Source organism: Simochromis diagramma, unplaced genomic scaffold (assembly GCF_900408965.1).
Source record: "Simochromis diagramma unplaced genomic scaffold, fSimDia1.1 OVJJ01000334.1, whole genome shotgun sequence".
Taxonomy (NCBI): domain Eukaryota; kingdom Metazoa; phylum Chordata; class Actinopteri; order Cichliformes; family Cichlidae; genus Simochromis; species Simochromis diagramma.
Genome location: NW_024386764.1, coordinates 1950757 through 1964479, shown reverse-complemented (window position 1 = coordinate 1964479; position 13723 = coordinate 1950757). Strand labels below are relative to the sequence as shown.

Genomic DNA, 13723 nt, shown 5'->3' with positions numbered 1-13723 from the left:
GGATCGAGAGAAACTTTATTAATCCTCGGGGGGGAAATTATGGTGTCGTCAGCAGCATAATAAAATATGGCATAGTAAAGACAAAAAAGATAATTAAAAAAATGATAGATGGGAGCACAGCAGAGACCATGAACATGACTGATGACATTGGCACTGTCTTATATACATGTTGAAGGGAAAAAAAAGGAGGGGGGCAAACAAGATACAGATTTTATGTGTCTCAACACAATATTTCATTTCAAAGTCATCTGGAAAAGTTGGAGATATATGTCTGGCTTGCTGCAGATGCCAATACTAGTGGTACTTTCAATCTTCGCATGCCAAGAATAGCTTTAGCCGAATAATCAATAGATGTAGTTGGAAGGAGAAGATAACAGTATGTCCTTACTGAGCACAAAATGATTAGAAATACTTTTATAATAAAGGCATTTAGCATTAATAGCTGAGAGGATCAGAGTCATGCCCTGATGGTATTCAGTGAGCCTCCACAGCCTTCAGTGAAAATATGTAAAAATGAGTCCAGTCTAGTTTGAACAGGACGAGCTGTCTGGCACTACGACGCATTCGACCATCCAAAAATGCTGTTACTCTATTCATTAACTTGCCATCTAAACAGAACGGTTTGAGAAATGATTGCGCATGAAGCAGACAGGTACAGCGCAAATAATGGTTTGTCTGGGCCATAGCCGGCCAGCATCTGGAGATTATTGTGATTTTCTGTAGCCAAACTCCATTCAGTCTAAATGGCACAGTGCATCACATGTTCTAATAGGGTCATTTAGCCATGCGCAGGTTAATAGCAGCAGACAGTGCGCTCCGTTTTAACCTCCACTCTAATTCATTTGCTTTGGTCTCATGTCACTGGCACTCAGTTCTTATAAAGAGCAGACTGTTGCCGGCTGGACTTAAGATGTGTTTTATTAGTTTGTGTACGTCCACGTGGTTGTATGTGTGAGAGGACGACATTCGCAACAGTGTGCGTCTGTCTGAATGTGTGTGGTGTACATACGTGTGCAGTGCGGGTGAGGGGTCATTTTTAAACGATCTTCCACTATGCGCGCACAAAGCGACTGACCTATATCACCATCACTCATAGTTAAAGCAGACTCGGGCTAACCTGATTACATGCACAGCCAGGAAGGCTCCATTATACGCAAGCGAGCAGGAACACTGCACACATAAACGCAACACAGGGCTAAAATGTGGAGAACTGATTGCTCCAAAACAAACACACACAAGAGTAATTTAACTATTCAAGAGTGGTGGTAGAAAACTACCAGAGCTCAAAGATTATTAGGCCCCAGGTAATCAGAATATATTCTTATTTAGTTCAGGTGCTCAGTCAACTTCATCAACTCCTAGCTTACCAGAACACTGCACTGCTGTTGATAAGCCTCAAAGGGGGGGGGGGGGGTTACTAAGGTTTAGTTTTTCAGGTTGTGATCAAATAAGGTCTTAGCTAAGCTTGATTAAAAAAAATTCATTACTTGTAGATCTACTCGAGTATAATGTCGCTGTTACTTTGGGTTTATCAATTAGCGGCGACTTCTCTACTACAGACGAGCGTTTTACCTGCCTGCTTATTGCAGCACTCTAAGTTTTTTCAGTTTTTATGTGGAGGGGGGATTTCATGGACGATGTGAGGGGCTTTCCAAACAGGCAGACAGAAAGCTGAATGATGAAGACAGGGTTAACAGTGTTAGTTAGTCGAGTGGAAGTAGCAGAGGAGACGACATGATTGATGAGCCAGGGTGTCAGATAATCACGGCCCACTCTCCCCTGCCTATTTAATTTGGCACTGGAGGGGATCTCGCCTTTTTAAGCTCTGCACGCGCTTTTATTTTGTTTCCCTTATAACAAGCTGGGCTTCAGACACAAACAATAACTTCATTTAGTTGGTTGACGGAAAAATAAATTACAGGGGGTAGATATAACTTAATTTCCTGCCGCGTCACACCATGCAAAAAAAAAAGGAGAAAAAAAAGAGAAAAATCTAATCTTGTGAGCCGCCTGCCGTTGAGTGGTCGAGCTAAACTCATCATCTTTCATATTCTTAATGTATTGCAATAATTCAGCCTTTGCTGCCTTTTATTCTTTAATAAATAAGGGCTTAGTGCAGCATGGAGTTATAAGTAATGCGCACATTATACCAGAAAGGACAAATTCAAAGAGAATTAGAGGGAGAGGTGAAGCACGCTGAGTTATTTGTACTTCAATATCCCCACCTATTGGCGCCAGTGATGATGGCACTCCAAAGGATTTCTTCATACACACACTACAGGGCTCATATTTTCAAAGAATAATAAGTCAGAAAGAATATTAAATAAATATCTGGGATTTTCAGAAATTTCAACATATTCTACAGAGCTTGAGATAGAAATGGTGCAACATTCAAACCAGATTATTTTCCCATATTTTAGCCTCTAAAAATATTCCATCTATTCATTTATTTATTTTTCTATCCTATAAAACTGTATTAGCTACAAAAACCAGCCTGGCCTGAATATTTAAAACCGAAACCACTTCACTTCATTTCCGCTTGGCTATGTGACTGTGAGCACCACACAGCTTAAATCGACCCTGACTGCCTGCTTCATGTCAGAATATGAAATACAATTTAGGATATTTACCTTTTTCTCTTTGATATTAAATAGCAAAAAAAGAATGAGGTGCATCATCAGAGCGCTGTGCCCCTCCACCCCCTGGACCTCCTCAGGATCTATCGAACGCACACTGTTTTGCATAATTTTTGTCTGCCTCCTCCTTTAGGCACACCTCTCAATATAATGCCAAAAACATCACTGGTTACATCTTTGAAAGTTACTCAAGTTGCTCATCAACAAAAGCTAAACAGTTCAAACTAGGTCAGTTGTGTTGCTTGCCGGGGTTTTGTCTCTTTGCTTGCTTACAGTGCACACGTGTACCTCATACATTTAAAAAAAATCCAAGTCTCTGTGCTTGCATTTGGTCTCTTCATGTTTCAACTCTCCTGTAGTCAAAACATACAACGGGCGCATGACATCACAAGCATGAGATAGGCACTCAGCCCATGGGACCGCAAAGTATGAAATATGCATTCAGGTGCCACAGCCGGCTCATCTTCTGATAAAGCGATGCTATTGAGAGACGGAGTCCCCTGCAGCAGCCATCGTTGTCCATTTTCTAATCTGACTGGTCTCTGCTGATGGTGCCTCATAAAGGACTCCAATAATCACATGCAGAGACCTTCAGGGGGGGAACTACAGTAACTGCCAGCAACCATGTGTGCATGTGTGTGTGTCCTCCAATGGCGGCGATAACCTCTGATTTATGGAGAGTGTGACCATCGAGGACAATGAAGGCCACAATGAGATTCACCACACCCTCTCAGCTCAAATACTCAATCTGGTCCCAGCTATAATGCTATTTCCACAGACACCCATGTCAGGGTCACAAACCTCTTATTGCCTTGTTTTGTTGTGCTTGTCCTCCATTTGCTCTAGCGCTAATTTCCTCCTTCACCCACTTACTTATCATCTCCTTCAGCTACTCTCTCCTTCTGCTCGCTCTGCTTTCCTCTGGATGCATACAGATTGCACCAGCGCTCGCTGGCCTCTGACCTACCCGTGACCCATGGCTCCGTTGGCAGGTTTGACTATAAAGGTCTTCTGCTTGCGTTTCCTGCGTAGCTCTTTGACGTAGTTCTGGAACTGAGTGTACTCAGCAGGGAAGATCCAGGTTTTGGGTATGAAGCTGTACTCTTGAGGCTGGCACTTGATCATTCTGGAGAGATAAAAAAGAGAGTAACATAAATGTGTTTTATTCTCTCCTTTTATAACTATCTAGAGTCAGCCACTTGTAGTTTTTAAAGGTGCGGTTGTGCTTTCACTGCAGTGTCTACTTATTTGTCTCCTAAGTGTGCAGTGCTGCAGACACCCTGTTGTACCTTGTAGCGCATGCAGGCTTTCACGCACATCTGCAACTCAACTCGTCTTCTAATTTAGCCGGTGTTGTAAGCGAGGAACAAAAAACTTACTTGGCCATGTTTCTTGCTAGGCAGTCTTTTCGGCAGATTTCGCCCATCCCAGGGAAATGGTTAATTCTCTGCGACGGGACAAGCAGACATAATAATGTTGTTAGGGCCATTACGCCACTCAATTTCACCCCCACCCCTTCATAAAAATGAGCACATTAAAGGCAGCAACCTGAAGTGAGCTTACAATGTTCTGACATTTATGCCCAATTACGGACTCAAAACAAAAAGGTGACGCTGAGACCTTTCTTAACCTTTATTTAGTTTACCATGGGTTTTTTTTATACTTTAAAGGTTGGGGAGGGAAGAGGCGAGGAAAAAAAAAAAGATCAATCTCAACTCAGAGGGGCCAAGGTAATTGGTTCTGCATCGCAAGCTCCTGCAGTGACAGTTGAATGAATTGCTTTGAATGTGCCGAAAGGGAGGTGGGGGTATAGGAGAAACTCTGGGTTTTCTGTATTCTTTGACCAAATGAGCCTGAACAGGGGCGTTAATTAGGCTCATATGAAGTGAAACTTGACAGCAAACTCTCACAGTACATCACTAAAAGGAAAAAAGGAAAAATTAAAAGAGGGAGAAAGAGTAGGAGAAGGGAGGGGAAAAAGGGAAAAAAAACAAGGATGCAGAGGGTAAAGGGAATGCGTGATTATTATCCAAACGAGACAGACGTAATTAGGGATTCGGAAGAGATTGCACAATTATGCCAATGCTGCGAGACGACGTGACTCGTGAGGGGAAATCAAAACCAATTGTTGAGGGACTTCTACTTTTCTTCTGAAAAATTATCTCATGAAGCACCACAGCAGCGTGAGGGAGCACTTAAAAAAAAGAAAAAACCTGACATCACCAGTTCTACGTGAAACATTAGCCACGTTACAACATGTTAAGCTGTTACACTATTTGTAATATTCAATCTACTTAGCTGAACTCTTGCTGCCCCTTTCCTAACAAGCCATACTATTCCTGACTAGCCTGTGATTTAATCGATCATTAGTGCCCAGTCTAATCAAATAAGCGCTCGAGAAGATGGATAGCTAATGCTCAGAGCTGACCGGGATCAGCCAAGTTCACTCAGCAGGGCGGGAGGGTCAAACAGAGGTAACATCACTCTCAGACCAGCATGGAGAACTCAGAACAACTCTTGTTGTTCAGGGCCTTCTTATCAACTTCACAGGTGACGTCTGAAACCCGCCCAAACATCCCCTGCTGCTCACAACTTGTCAGTTTACCCGTCAATCTTCCCGTCTCTGTGGAAGATGTTCGCTCTCATTGGGCTCACCCCGCCTTACTATTTGCTCTCACTCCTCTGATGGTTTAAGGAGGCCAAGAAGCCAGACTCTGTCTTCTGCCAGCTTATCACTTTTCCTTTTGTTCAGTTATATTTTATTAAATTGTTCCTATTATGACTTATTTAATTGTTATTTAATTTTTATTATTGTAACTGAATGCTCTCATTCAGTTGCCTTCCAGCAAAATTCTCCAAATACCGCCTCCTTCCCATCTGTTCTCACCTCCTTTCTTTTTTAAATATACTCACAGTTTAATAGTTGTCATTTGGTGGTAGACAGAAATAAGCAGACTGGTACTGCAAAGAGACCCTGGGTGGGATTGACCACATTGTACAGAAACACTTGGGGTCATCAGGTTCAGCAATCCCAGTCACGATCTTCATGGAAACAGCTGTTTCCTAAAGTGTACATATGATGCTTCCTGTGTTCATTTATTTGATCAAAAGCTAAACGTCAGCAGGTTTACACGTTATAAATTTGACATGTTGTGGTTTACACAACCGAAGGATAATAAAGCAGCGAACCCTCCTTTTCTTCACACACACACGAATGACCTTTTTTTGAAATTCTATCTCTAATTCTTGGCAAACCTCTGGTAGCTAAGATTTATTCACATTTCATTTAATAGTTTGTTCTGACTATGTAAGAAACCGTCTATGGCATCTTAAAAAGTAGAGTTTTAATAGAAAAATCAGTTATAAGCAGCATGGTTATTACAGCATCTAAATCTTGTTTTTACTGACAGTGCATTTCAATCAGAGGCATCTTTCACATTCTTCTAATTAAACTCTTGAGGAAGGTAAAATCTCACCTTTCCTACTCAAATAATAATCTTTTTCAGACGTCTCGGTCCATATTCTTGAGCTCCAAAGATTAAGAGCCATATTTTCCTGGTCAGCAGAGGAATTGAACCCTTATCCAGAGAGCTCTCCTCTATAACCTCTAGACCAGCGGTCCCCAACCTTTTTTGCGCCACGGACCGGTTTATGCCCGACATTATTTTCACGGACCGGCCTTTAAGGTGTCGCGGATAAATACAACAAAATAAAACTAGTACCGGTACCGAAAAAAAGAAGATTTATTCATAACACACGTGAAAAGACCCAGGAAAACCGAGTAAACGATAAAAACGATAACAAAATAACGCTGAAAACCGATAAAAACCCTGAAAACCAGACATTTCACACCTGAGCCTCAACTCTCGCGGCCCGGTACCAAACGACTCACGGACCGGTACGAGGCCCGGGGGTTGGGGGCCGCTGCTCTAGGCTATTGAACCACTAACAAAGGTGTACTGACTTGACATGGTAACCATGTATACCTGATAATTCCTGAGCTCAGCGATTTTCTCATGCTGCACAGCTGAGTCGTTCCAGATGAGGTTGGCAGTCTCATCATCATCACGGGTCTTGATGAAGTCCATTTCATTGATGACTATACGAACTGTGAGGGAAACACTCTCATTAGATTGTATTCCATTAATAGAGTGAGACATGCAGTCACTTAAATAAGCTTTACATACACTTTGATTTTAGGAAAACACCCCCAGAGGATTGACTATACATATCCACGACGGCAAAACAACTCAATGATATTGATGCAGAATAAGAATAAGAAATGACCTGGACCCACAAATCAATTATTTCTGCTTTGCAGATCAATATTTCACTCAAACATTTTGCAAGGCTTAAATTTTGTTTTTGCATACATTAGGGGAGGAATGAGACCCGGAGATTATAGATCAAAAAGCTCACAGCAATATTTACCATTCATGGCATGGTTGCAGAGCAGCCAATCGTAATGCCTCTCTTCAAAAAGATAAATTAATTGTCTGTAATGCATTCAAATCCCACTGGAAACCCCATAGTATGAGAGATAGGTGGCAAGCCCATTTGGACATTAATCCAACAACTATTCATTATTCAGCGAGTAATGAAAAATTCATATGCCCTAACGAAACAAGGTATTAATTAATTTCTTGAAAGCCTCCACAAACCTGGAGAAGGCTTGCCTAATGTTGCGTGTTTCCGATGTGACTTCATCCATCTGTTAACGTAGGTAGAGGCTCACAGTGTTTTGCTAACTGGAACAGGAAGGGTTTACATCACAGCAGGCCTATGCTTGCAGTTACTAGCAGGGCTTTGAGTCCAAAAAAAAAGATTTAATCGGCCTTTCTTACACATCTTACTAAATAGACATCCTCAGGGTAAAGAGTCGGCATTCCCTTCTCAGTGTGTGTAAAGCAGATTTCCAACCACATACTCCCTAACCTTTAACCTTTTCTCGTAATGCTATCAATTCTGAAACAGAAAAAGACAGCTGCAAAAAAAGGTAACAGCAAAAATGAGCCATCTATCTGGCCCTTAGTGTTAATTTCCCTCCAAAATAGCTCTGCTCTACTCTCAGAATGGCCACTGTGAGGGTCTCGTCACAGCTAGCTGACTGACTCACAGCTGGACTTCCATCTACCTGCAAGATCCCTGCAGCATCCAACTTCTACTTTCTGCTGCTGACTCTTTAGTTTCATAGGTTGTAGTTCACCCCTGAGAGCCCTGCTGCCACATAGTATATTGAACATGGGAGGAATGCTTACAATGCTATTTCAGCCAATCTAAAAAAGCTCACCTCTAAGTTATATTACCTCAACAAAGATTTATGCATGTATATGAAGCCAAGCTGTCTCTTTGAGAAGTGTTTTGCTGGACTGCAACTCTTTTAGTTTTAACTGAAGCTATTAAATAAAGGTGGTATCTTTAAAAACAATCCAACGCAGCAAATTCGATTTTATTGTTGTGAAAACACTGTGATTGGATTTTGTGGGGTTTTGACAGACAGAGTAAGCCGTACTGAGGGCTGTTTCCGAGATTAATAGAAATTCACCTTGTCAGAGAACATTAATTCTACCATACGAGTTGCTGGTCTCACTCACAAATGAAATTTTCACAAGGAATGAATCAAAATAAAGATTCAGACGCTTGAATTTCGGAGACTCTGCGTTAAACGCACTGTAGTGGAATCTTTTACGAGCTCCTCAGTCATGGCGAGAGAAGATTTCATCTTTCCCGACACCAGACAGTGGTTTGTATGTTTATTTATCTCATTTTTTTCTATTGTCAAATAATTTCAAATGCTTCTCACTAATAAATACAAGAAAGCAAATTACAATACCAATTTCATATTTTGTGCCAGCGACGTTGGCGGTAATGGTGCCTTTTTTCTTTTTGGTGTGCACCTTCCTCTTCCCGCTGCTCTGGTAGGAGCCCACAGATGGCCTGTTCACGGGGGACGCTCCTTGATCCTCTGGAGGAGGAGAAAACATACAACAAGGCTAGATACAGTCACAGCTTGTGCTCCAGACTGAGTCTTCTAATATATTTTGCTCATTTCTGCAGGGGATTTACTCTGGTGTGTTTATGAGGCTAGAATGTAAATGGTTTCGGCATCTATTTCGGCGTAGCTCCGTGCGTCATGATCCCTAAATTATTTGTGTGTGTATTTCTGCTAATGTGTACTTTTATAGGTGGTGTATGCACACACACACAAAAAAGTTGAATCTCTCTTACTCACCTCCATCATTGGGAGGGGAGGGCATCTCAGGGGTTGGAGGAGTAAAGGGACAAGCCAAGCTTTCTGCCAGGCTTGGCAGGTGGGCGGGCCTCACAGGGTGCTCGCAGCACCCCCAAGGACTCTCTCACACTCACACTAGTTAGTCTTCCCTGTCTAGGGCTGTGTGGACGAAGTGGTTCACAACGACCCAATGGATCATCTGAGCATCTCCCTGGCACCTTTCAGCTGCATAAACAGCAGTGGCGGCGGCGGCAGCAGCAGAGTGTGAGTGGGCAGGGAAGTCAGAGGGGGTAGCAGTGGTTGGGAAGAGCGGGAGTGGGAGGACTTCTCAAGGGTCTGCACAACCCCAGCTTATTTACATCCCCAGCAGGAGAAAGGTGGGGAGGGGGTGGACGGGGGGGGGGGGGGAGCGGGTAGGAATGCCTGTGGAGGAGAAGAAAAACCATATTTTACAGCTGCAGAACAGTAGTAGTAGGTTGACTGCTCAAAGGGTGACTGCAGTGCACAGCGTGGATCAGTGTGTGCTTTCGACTGGAGCGCACTGGACGTGCTCTTTGATGTAAAGCAGCTCCAGCAGCAGCACACAGGCCTAACCCAGGCTACATCAGCCAATCTGACACTGGACAGAGTTCAGTCAGGACTCCATACAGCCGCGAAACTGCAATACTACTAATGAGATAAAGCTGTGTGATGGCTACAGTAATAATTGGCATTATTTGGAATCACTGTGAAATATTAATGTGGATGTCAAGTAAAGAGTTCTCTGCTACTCGTTGTGTCTTGTGCCAGCTGGGTTTAATTGTATGCCTGGGAGGTCACTTCATTCAAACAGATGGCATCTTTACAGTGGTTTGTTAAAAACATGCCCCGGGCTATAAACTGTGCGGGAAATTAACACCAGTCACCAGCCAGATTCTGTTATTATTTGGCTGTGGTCAGGGAGTGTGTCTTTAAACCTCTTTTGAATATAATCAACCATTATGAAGATTAAAACGGTCGCTGCTCGGGTAGCACAGTGTCTCGATGATTGGTAATGTTGCCTCACAGTGACACGTGTTGGACTAGGCTTCATTTCCTGCATTGTTTGTGTGTGTTTCTATGTTTCCTATGACTTCAGCAGTCCCTGTGCTCTAGCTGTAAAAAAAAAAAAAGGCAGCATCAGTTGGAAAATCTAAACTGCACACGCGTGATCCTGTGTGACTTAATCCAGTGATGGATTAACAAGTAATACACTGAGTGTGCTCACACAGAGCTGATTTTTAGGGTTTGGTGGTTGTGTGTTGCACTGAGCATGAGCTTATCGTGGTTTTGAGAAACCTGTATATACTACATGGATGCTGGATACTGTATGTATGTTTTTAAATTGCATTGTTTTTTCTGTGTTGCTTTTATTTATTTATCTTTTTTCAGCACTTTGTTTGAAAGCACTTTATAAATAAAGTTATTATTATTATTATTATGTAATCACCTATTATACATTTCGGAACATTTTCTGCTTGTAAAGAAAGACGGTGGGTGAAATGGTGAGAAACTGAATGCACCATACAGAGATTAAAAGAAACCTGGCAGGGTTTCCTCGTAAAAGTTGGTGCTTTGATGTATCAGTTGAAGATACATGTTTCCATTCAGACTGTCCGAGCTGAATATTCATTTATCAACCTGCACTGTTGTTACTAACGAATCCTTTAGCATCTGTACTTCTACATGTGTCTTAGTTTCAGTGTCCCAGCTATCTAAATGTTGTGCACCATGTCTGTGCACTAAAGGACAGAAACTTCCTTGGGTCATGCAGCCTTACAACTTGGTCATTGAAAACCAGTTCTAGATGAGAACTGGACTTGTGACGTGTCATCAGCCGCAGACCAAGCACTGTTCCAATTCATAGTACGCATCAAGCCAAGTATGCTAAAAATTCCAGAATGTGTTCTCGCTCCTCCCGTTTTATCGAGCACGCATCGGTGGTGACTTGTGTCAACTTGGTGCAGCCAAATATCCCAGAATGCATTTCATCCAAAACTCAGCCGCGGAAAGCAGCTAAAAAGTTTGAAATGTTCCTCTTTCTGGGTCACAAAATAAACTTTTAAGATATTTCAGGCGAGAATGTAGCTGTGGAAGCTTCAAATATCTGCTCGATTTATCGAGACATCACATGTTTGCAAAAGCGCTCAGACGTTTTCGGAGACGTCTGTTACCCACCAGCTCGATAGCTGACCGGGAGGTCAATGTTCACCAGGGCCGGCGAGAACAGCGGACTCCCGGCACGTCGTTTTCAACACCCCCGGTCTTTCGCCACTCAGGTTAAACATGATATATAAGTCACTTAGGTAACTTCTAAATGTTAATGTTTGGTTCTTTCAGTGTTTTATTAGTTATCTGTCTGGCTAAGATTCAATTTAAGCTTCATAACTGGACCATTTTATTTAATATTGAAGTCTTGGAGAGCTGTCAGTTTTGAACTTCACCTGTTCTGATTTAAACAGCTGACTCTGAATTAAATCAGAACATTAAAAATATTTAAATTCGGGAGTTAACATTTTCAGCGGGAGCAAATTCAGCATGTTAATACACGGAGATCCCGAAGGCTGCTCCAAGAATTCTGATTAGATTTTAAATATTTGTTCATTTCTCTTCCAAACCCCAGCAGCTGTCTATTGTAAGTTTTGAGTGTTTACTAAAATAAAAATAAAAGCATTCTAACATCTCACCTGTTTGTTTTTATTCAGCCATACATGTATACTATTTTTATTAAGAGAGAGATGAAGCTTGTGATTCTGTCACGTAGTGATTGTGCTTAACATTATGAAACAGATGATGCTTAAAAGCGAATTTCGTCAAAGTGCTTAAGATACTTTTTTAAAATATCTTTTTTTCTTTAAAAAAATCTGCTACATCTTTCCATTGCAAATATTAATCACAGCTCAATTAAGAGGGAATGGCAGTAAAAACTCCGGAGCAGAGATGTCATCGAGCACACCGCCGTGCCCTTTGTAGAACGATCGTGCTGTGTTCGTGTACTTGAGAATTGAGAAACGGGCAATATGTAAATAGATTCTAACATTTGCTGTATGTAGCTGTTCTTAACTATGAGAATATGACATTAAAAATAATGTTTTTTTACTGTCACAAGAAGTCGTGTCTTACTCATATGTTCTGCCTGACTCTGCTTGGAGCAGCTGCTTGTTGTGTTTGTGGAAATCCAAACACACACTCCCATTAGCGAAGCTACAGAGTGCCCTCTGGTGGACAAATAATGTAACATCAGCACTCGTGACATTGTTGAAGGGTGTTTCTTTTGTCTCTTCTTTACTTCTTACATTTTCATTCATCATAGGCTGTAATAGTTTTATATGTCAGACAAAAAAGGATCAAGTACTCTCATCATCTCATACAATGGCTAAATCCAATTTGACTGTCAAATTTTAGATTTGATAGCAGCCATGATGCCTGGGTGCTTTAATGTCCACACATGAATAACCAAGTTTATCAGGGCTACAGTCTGAATGTCAACAAAAGGATTAAAAACCTGGATGCTAGACAAACCTATTTCAGCCACTCATGATTCTCACAAGTAAAAAGGAGAGTTTGTAGAAGCTGATCTTTGAGCAGTGATGATTACTAATGGCCTGACAGTTTTTAATCTCCACAAGAGGTTCTGTGATACATGTGAAGGGTTCTGAGGCAATTAACAAGACGCTGTGATTGTTTTTCTGTGACCAACTTCTTTTTTTTACTTTTTACTTTTTAATTTAATTTTAATTTTTCATTCTTACTATTTTTGAATGACATTACATCATGCCTTTTAGACATTACATTAAGTCTAAAAAGCAAAGTGTCACTGAAATATGTTTTCTATGACAAATGCTATGTGTTGCATTTTGGACAACGCCGACTTACATATAATAATGCATACATTTGAAATAAATCGATATGATTTTCAGCATAGCAAAGTTAGCAAGATAGCAAGATTAATAAGTCTGTGAAATATAGTGATATATATTATAGTTTGCCATAAAAACACGTTTGCCCACTTCCTGATTTCTCTTTTTGTTTTGCATATTTATCACACTTACATGTTCAGATCATCAAGCAAATTAAATATTAGATAAGATAAGCCGAGTAAATGCAAAATGCAGTTTGTTAATGATGATTTATTAAGATGAAAAAAAGCTAAAAAAGTAAATGCACCCTGATAATTGGCCAGTCTTGACAAAAAGAACTGCAATCAAGCATTTGCGATATTTTTTTATATCATTTGCAAAAATGATTTTAATCCAGCCAAACTGGAGGCTTTTCAAGCATGAAAGGCTCGTTTACAGTCACACCAAAGAATTCATTTGGATTTAAATAAGGACAAAACTGACTTTCTTTCTATGAACTGGTGTTAGTTTCACACCAGATGTAACGAGAAGCAAACCTTCCAAACAGTTCAACTCTCCTCAGCCTGCAGAACATTTTTCCAGACGTCTTGTGGATTCAAGATGTTCTTTTTGTTCAGCAGTGGTTTTTGCCTTGGAAATCTCCTATGGATGCCATTTTTGCCCAGTTTTTCTTAATGTTAATTCATCAACACTGACCTTAAATCAGGCAACTGAGTCCTGCAGTTCTTTAGATATTGTTTAGTGCCACCCTGGATGAGTTTTTGATGTGCTCATAGAGTGATTTTGGTAGTCTAACCACTGCTGGGAAGGCAGGTCGGTTTATTTTTGAGATCTTTTAGCTCAATTAATTTTTCATATAAATTTTATTTGACTCTTGAGTCAATAGGTCACACAGGGCAGGTAGACTTGGATAGCATTTTGCCCTTAAATGAAATGATCATTTAAAAACTGTGTTTTATATTTTCTTGCATTATCTT

At 41.0% G+C, this 13723-nt stretch overlaps 1 protein-coding gene across 5 annotated transcripts in view; it reads right to left on the bottom strand.

Annotated features, from left to right (window-relative positions):
• Window positions 1-13723, bottom strand: part of ttll7 (tubulin tyrosine ligase-like family, member 7) — a 79743-nt gene that overhangs the window by 58698 nt on the left and 7322 nt on the right. For all 5 annotated transcript variants that reach the window (XM_040031342.1, XM_040031352.1, XM_040031371.1 and 2 more), the window contains exons 2-6: window positions 8869-9291; window positions 8470-8601; window positions 6623-6744; window positions 4016-4083; window positions 3604-3762 (exon numbers count right to left, since the gene is read on the bottom strand). In XM_040031342.1, the coding sequence (XP_039887276.1) occupies window positions 3604-3762; window positions 4016-4083; window positions 6623-6744; window positions 8470-8601; window positions 8869-8893 (506 nt within the window). In that variant the 5' untranslated portion in view covers window positions 8894-9291. The remainder of the gene's footprint in view (window positions 1-3603; window positions 3763-4015; window positions 4084-6622; window positions 6745-8469; window positions 8602-8868; window positions 9292-13723) is intronic.